Source organism: Leptopilina heterotoma, unplaced genomic scaffold, assembly GCF_015476425.1.
Source record: "Leptopilina heterotoma isolate Lh14 unplaced genomic scaffold, ASM1547642v1 Lhet_52, whole genome shotgun sequence".
Lineage (NCBI taxonomy): Eukaryota > Metazoa > Arthropoda > Insecta > Hymenoptera > Figitidae > Leptopilina > Leptopilina heterotoma.
The window spans coordinates 1966460-1973569 of NW_025111114.1; the positions used below are offsets into that span (position 1 = coordinate 1966460).

At 23.6% G+C, this 7110-nt stretch overlaps 1 protein-coding gene across 5 annotated transcripts; it reads right to left on the minus strand.

Annotated features, from left to right (window-relative positions):
* Positions 1-2830: 2830 nt before the first annotated feature.
* Positions 2831-6817, minus strand: LOC122507888 (probable phospholipid hydroperoxide glutathione peroxidase). 5 transcript variants are annotated; one of them, XM_043620863.1, is made up of 7 exons: positions 6694-6817; positions 6043-6092; positions 5485-5520; positions 5305-5398; positions 5125-5234; positions 4930-5021; positions 2831-3415 (listed from the first exon to the last, which is right to left on the minus strand). In XM_043620863.1, the coding sequence occupies exons 4-7, from the start codon at positions 5391-5393 to the stop codon at positions 3194-3196; spliced, it is 513 nt and encodes a 170-aa protein (XP_043476798.1). In that variant the 5' UTR covers positions 5394-5398; positions 5485-5520; positions 6043-6092; positions 6694-6817; the 3' UTR covers positions 2831-3193. The 5 variants fall into 5 exon arrangements, with proteins under 5 accessions (XP_043476798.1, XP_043476799.1, XP_043476795.1 ...); XM_043620864.1 differs by having other exon boundaries at positions 5469-5520; XM_043620860.1 differs by having other exon boundaries at positions 5959-6092.
* Positions 6818-7110: the final 293 nt, after the last annotated feature.

A 7110-nucleotide genomic window follows, 5' to 3' on the forward strand; every position in this document is an offset into this window, starting at 1 on the left:
TTGAATTATTTATTCAATAATATTCATAGTACGATTTGCCTAAAAAAAACGTAGAATCTGAAAATAAGACAAAATTCTACCAAGTAAAATTTTATTAAAATCCCTTTGTTACGTCTCATTGAAGCTGAAAACAATCAAGAAAATATAACAAAGTTTAAAAAAAACTTACAATAAAAAATTAAATTAAAATTAAAAACCAAGAATAAAATTAGAAAAAAATTAAATTAAAATTAAAAACTAAAAATAAAATTAGATTAAAAAAATAAAAACATCAACTAAATAATATTTTTTATAATAATAAAAATTAAATAGCAGCTTCTGTAGACAAATCAGAAACCTAAGTAAACAATAAAAAAATCAAGTAAATTCTAGGAAGAACAGAAACTTTTCCTTTATTCTCAAAGTTAAAACTGTATTAAACCAAAATTACACTTTTTTTTAAATAAAACAAATTTTTAATACAGAATATTATTTTGCATAAAAAAATTTACTTTGAATTAATTTTACAAATATTGATTACAAAATTGACACTCTACCAATGAGATCAGAGAAAAAAAAATGAGAAAAATCAATAATTAGAGAATTCAGGGAAGAAATAATCTTACCTTTGTCACTAACACAATTATTTTAACCAAAATCAAGAAAAATTTGGATAAATTGATAATTATTTAATTAATATTGTGAATTTTTATTAAAGTTAACGGAAGAACGACACGCCCTTCATGAAATCGGCGGGAAATGTGAAGAAAATGGCGGCGAAAGGGAAGTGGGGGGAAAAGTTGCGCCAACTGCCAGCAAATAGATAAACCATAAAAAATTGTTAACTAAATTCAAAGAAAAAATATACTTTCTTTTCAATAAATCAAATTATTTAATCAAAGTTTCACTTTTAAATAAACAAAAAACTTTGTCCTGAAATATAATTATTTTGGCCGAACAAATTTCCTTCGAATTATATTTCCACAAGTATTGATTGTTGAATTGACTCTCGACAATGAAATCAGCGAAAGCGATCAATAATGAAAGAATTCGGGGAAAAATTACTCTTACCTTCATACTGAAGAAGAATTTTACCAAAAACGAGAAAAACTTTTATAAACTTGACAATTATTGATTTAATTTTAAGAACTTTTAACAATATTGACGGAGGATCGACACGTTACTGACGAAATCCGAGAGGAATGTAAAGAAAATGGCGGCAAAAGGAAAGTGGGGGAAAAAGTGGTGCCAACTGCTAGAAAATAGATAAACCATAGAAAATTGTAAACTAAATTAAAAAAAAATACTTTCTTTTCAATAAATCAAATTATTTAATCAAAGTTCCACTTTTAAATAAACAAAAAACTTTGTCCTGAAATATAATTATTTTGACCGAACAAATTTGCTTCGAATTATTTCCACAAGTATTGATTGTTGAATTGACCCTCGACAATGAAATCCGCGAAAGCGATCAGTAATGAAAGAATTCGGGGGAAATTACTCTTACCTCCTTTTACTGATGAAGAATTTTACCAAAAGCGAGAAAAACTTTAATAAACTTGACATTTATTGATTTAATTTTAAGAACTTTTAACTAAATTGACGGCCGATCGACACGTTACTCACGAAATCCGAGGGGAATGTAAAGAAAATGGCGGCTTTGGGCAAAAGGGAGGGGATGAATGTTGAAAAAATGATAATTACAAAAATACCTCATTTCTTCTATTGGTATTAAGAAAACAATAATATATCAACTAAATATGACGAATTTCTATAAAATACTGATAATTTTTAATGAAAACTGATATTTTGGAAAGATTTTTGCGACAGTAGATTCTAACCTACCTTTTTTTGGAGCTCATTGAAACTACAATTTTAAGTAAAGAAAAGAGCTTGTACTCATTAAATTATACTATATTTCGGCCCGGAATACATTAATTATTGTATATGAATAGTTTGGGAGTGAAATTTGTATTGATTTTATTGAATTTCTTACCTTTTTTAATGTTGTAAACACAAGTAGCATCCATCTTTGCTGACAGACGAGGAGCGGAATGAATCCGTAGCAGCGCCACTCGCGGATGTTAATGGAAACTTGTCCATTCAAAAGGCGGCAAATTCAAACATATTAAGTAATTTTTTCTAAAAAATATAATTAAATATATTAATAATTAATATTTAATTATTTTTAAATAAGAAAATAATATTTTTTTTAATTTATTATAATTTTAAATAAGAGAAAAATTTTAATTAAAGTAAAAGAGAAATCAATTTATTTAATACAGAAATTCCAAGCGGAAGCGGAAGTTAATCTCTGAAATTAGTCACTAGAGGGCAGTGTAAGTTTCCTTGTTTATGTTTATTTCCGGAAACGCTTAAATTCGTTAAAAACCGTTATAAAGACAGTATAACGTGAAATATAAAGAATATCTGCAACAATTTAATTAAAACATTTATATCAACCGCACGGAAACTAAATTAAAATTATCAACAAGTGTAAATCCAGGATTCTTTGTCATCGAAACTATTGAACAAACTGAAATTTTGTTGTAAACAGTTATAAAGTACAACCGAAAATATAAGGAATATATCTGATCAATTAGATTAATAAAACGTATATGTCAACGAATCAATCACGGAAACTAAATTAAAATTATCATCAACTGTAAATAATTCCAGGATTCTTTGTCATCGAAACTATTGAACAAACCGAAATGAATCTAAACAGTTGGATAAATATCATAAATATCTTTGGAATCTTTCTATACAATTGGAATTAATTTTGAGGTTAGAAAGGCAAAATTATTTTCTAAACATAAAAATTAGGTGAGTCTTTAAATTATAAACGATATTTTTCATTTCTACCAAAATTTTATTATTTAAGAATAATTCGCATCGATAATTATTTAATTTTTATTGGTTTACATAGCGTACATTATGAAATTTATGAAGAGTTTTATGCTTTCTTCTCTTGCATGGAAATCTATAAATTATAATTTATAATAACTATAAAGAGATTTATATTATAAAAAATAACTCGCAAACGTGATTATAAATCTTAATAAACTTTGATTTCTACGTCTCTATAATGCAATAATTGTATAGAATACAATTTTAAATGTGCAACATATTAATAATTAATTAATTTTTATAAAACACTTTTAATATTCAATTTGGTGTTGAATTTTGTGCATTTTGTAAAAATTAATGAATTTTACATATTGAAATATTTTTGGAGATTTGAATCCATACTATTTGGATCCACGTTAGGTCCGTGTCTCTCGACAACTTTTCCTTCTTTATTCACAATGAACTTTGTGAAATTCCATTTGATGAAACTGCCTAAAGTTCCTCCTTGTTCCTTTTTTAGATATTTCCACAATGGATGAGTATTATCTCCATTGACATCGATTTTGTCGAATAAATCGAATTTTACCTGTAAATTATTCAACACAATTAATTGAATATTTATTGTTTATATTTAAATTAATTAATTACAATTTTAATTAATTGATTTCATTCAATTAATTAAATGCATTTTAATTAATTAATTGAATACATTTAAATTAATTAATTTTTAGCAATTTTAAAAATAATAGACTTTGAAAATTTACTAATTTAAATTTTTGTTAAAAACACTAAAAAAATTCAATATTGGAGAAATTTCAAATAATTGCAAAAATTCAATTATTTTCAAAAAAAATAAAATTCTTTTTATTAAAATTCAACTATGTACAAAATTTGAAAAAAAAATTTCGTAAAAATCCCAATTATCTTTATAAATAACAAAATTCTTCTCCAAAGTTCAATTATTTTAATAAATGTCGAAAAAATTCTTGTATTTAATAATGTAAATTATTAAAATACAAATTCTTGTATTTTATTAAAAAAATTCTTGTCCTAATTTCTTACATTTTTAAAAATTTTCATAAAATTTATTGAAAAATGCAATTATTGAAAACAATTTTTGATAAAATTCTACGAAAATATTTAATTATTTTCATAAATAATAAAATTTCATTTAGGAATTCAATTACTTTCACGGCAGAATTTTAAATAGTTTTAATAAAATTTTAAATAAATTTCTCCAAAAATGTAATTATTCTTAAAATTTTTATTAAAACTTGACGAAAGAATTCAAATTTAAGAAACATTCAATTATTCAATAAAATAATAAGTTCGTTCTGCAAAAGAATTCAATTATCTTGTTAAAGAATAAAATTCTCCCCTTAAAATCAATTATTTTAAGGAATTTTAATAAAATTCTTTTTCAAAATTCAATTATTTTCATGAAATATCAAAATTTATCTCAGGAATTCAATTATTTTTAAAAATTTTAATAAAATTCTTCAAAAAGTTTTCAATTATTTTCAAAAATTGTTATAAAATTCTTTAATATAAGAAATTTCAGTTAAATTTTAATTAAATTCCTTAAAAGAAATTAATTATTTTCGAAAGTTGTTGATAAAATTCTTCGTGAAAATTCGTAAATCATAAAAATTAGTTGAATTGTTTCGAAGAATTTATTAAAATTTTAGGAAATAATTGAAATTTATTTTATTTAAAAATATTTGAATTCATCCGAGGAATTCAATTAAAATTGTTTTGAAAATAATTGAATTCCTGCAAAGAATTTTACTATTTATAAAGTTAATTGAATTCTTGCGAAGAATTTTACTATTTATATATATATATATATATATATATATATATATATATATATATATATATATATATATATATATAATTGAATTATTTTAAAGCATTTATTAAAATTTTAGAAAAAAATTAAATTTTTTCGAATTGTGTTAAAATTTTTTTTTAAAATTGAATTCTGCCGAGGAATTTAATTGAAATTGTTTTGATAATAATTGAATAAATTTAAAAATATAAATTTTCTGAATTTTAATTATCTTTTTGAAAATGTATGGAAATTTTTTTCATAATTACCTTTTCTCGATTAGCAAAACTGCAAATATCATCAGAAGTACCTGGTTCCTGACCATTGAATTGATTGCAAGGGAAAGCGAGTATACGCAATCCTGAAATATTACCAAAATTATAAATTATTTTCAATTATAAAATTCTCTAAAGAAATTCAAAAATATTAGAAAATTAATTCTTAGTTATTAATTTTTTAATTACCATTGGATTCTGCATATTTATCATAAAGCTCATTAAGTTCTTTGTAATTTGTTTTTGTCAGTCCACATTTGGAAGCCACGTTGACAATAATACAAACGTGTCCTTTATAGCTAAAAACAATCCTCTTATAAAATTGATGTAACTTTTGAAAAAATTAGAAAAAAAAAACAAAATACTCACTTTGATAAAGGAACATCCTCCCCTTTTATTGATTTTGCCGTGAAATCGTAAATTGATGTTGCACTTTTAAAATCATCATTCCCACTCATTGTTGCTAGGAAAAAAATTTATTAATTTAACATTCTTTTTTTAAAATTAAATAAATATCACCAGGAGTACCGTACATTTGTATAAACTCACCAAAATAGTACCAGAGCAAAATTGATAATCCTGAAACTAAAAAGAAATTTTTGGAAAAATCAAGAAAATTTGAATAAAATTGAAAAAAAAATTGAGTTAACTAATTAACGGTACTCCCAGTTTTTCTAAATAAAAAATTAAAAATAAAATTACAAATAAAAGAACAGTAAAAGTATTTCTTTAACAACGAATTGATTATAAATTAGCTTTATTATGACAACAAGAATTTGAAGTAAGTCCATGTAAATTAATTATTAATAGACTTTCTTGAGTTAGAGCAATAACAAATTAAAAATTAAACTACAAACTACAAACTTAAAAACGCATGCGTGGAATATTGTCAGCGGTTGTGTCTTTATTTTTAAATTAACATTAATATGTTAAACAGGAAATCACTATTACACAATAGAAAAATGTCTCTGTTTTTATTTAAAGGAAAAAGGAGATCAAATTTATATCGAATTCAATAGAAACCTGTTGCAAAACTTCTGATTCCAATGTTTGTGTTTATAAATATCAGAGATGTGCGGATTATAGATTTAATATTCATATTCTCACCGACTTTTTTTCTGGATCCACCGATGTTTCAATTCAACTTTGCAAATATTCTGAAATATCAAATACAAAATATATTTTTTTTTTTTTTTGTTGAAAAGATAAAATATTTGAGGTTATCTTTTTCTTTTCTACTGATAAATGAATATACACTGTAAAAAAGGATTTTTTGAGAATTTACTAATGAAATTGTAAGGTTACAAGGATTCTGTAAATTGACAACGTTAGACGTAGTTTGAAAGCAAACCATGTTTAATAATGCGACGTCTAACGTTGCAATTTTACAAAAAATTTGTAAGGTTATAACGTTGAACGTAGGACATATTTCGAGTCACGTCAGACGTTGTAAGAAAACAACGTCTGACGTGACTCGAAATATGTCCTACGTCCAACGTTGTAACCTTACAAATTTTTTGTAAAAATGCAACGTTAGACGTCGCATTATTAAACATGGTTTGCTTTCAAACTACGTCTAACGTTGTCAATTTACAGAATCCTTGTAACCTTACAATTTCATTAGTAAATTCTCAAAAAATCCTTTTTTACAGTGTAATAATTTGTTTATAAATATATTATCGAAAATTATTTACGTATTTAAATGAAAGTAGTTTACACATAAATACACGGGATTAAAAATTGTAATAAAGTTCTTACCGTTCTTTGAAAATCAAACGTAAATATTCATCCGGTTCATCCAAAAACGAAACTCACTCTGACCCATGATCCAAGTAACAAGGTCTCGCCACGCGCAGGCAAAAAAAACGTGGAACCAAGCACCAATCAGAATGCGGACGAAGTGACGACCATATTGAAAGTCTAGCCGCGTATTTTTAAATGTGTTTCAAATCCAGAAAATAAGATTGTTATTGTTATTAATATATTTTTATTTTTAATAATAAATATTATTAATTGTTATTATTAATATTAATACGTATAAAATTATTGATAATAATAATAATAAATATTACAATAAATGGTAATTAATATTAATAAATTATTATGAATGTTATTTTATTTTTAATAATAATTATTATTTTTAATTAGTATTAATATTAATAAATATAAAGTTAT

Coding starts and splice junctions, on each gene's coding strand:
- LOC122507888 (XM_043620860.1), bottom strand. CDS start 6,034: ATGAATATTAAATCTATAATCCGCACATCTCTGATATTTATAAACACA. Junction 5,235..5,304: donor GAGGATGTTCCTTTATCAAA/GTGAGTATTTTG, acceptor GATTGTTTTTAG/CTATAAAGGACACGTTTGTA. Junction 3,416..4,929: donor GTTTTGCTAATCGAGAAAAG/GTAATTATGAAA, acceptor AATAATTTACAG/GTAAAATTCGATTTATTCGA.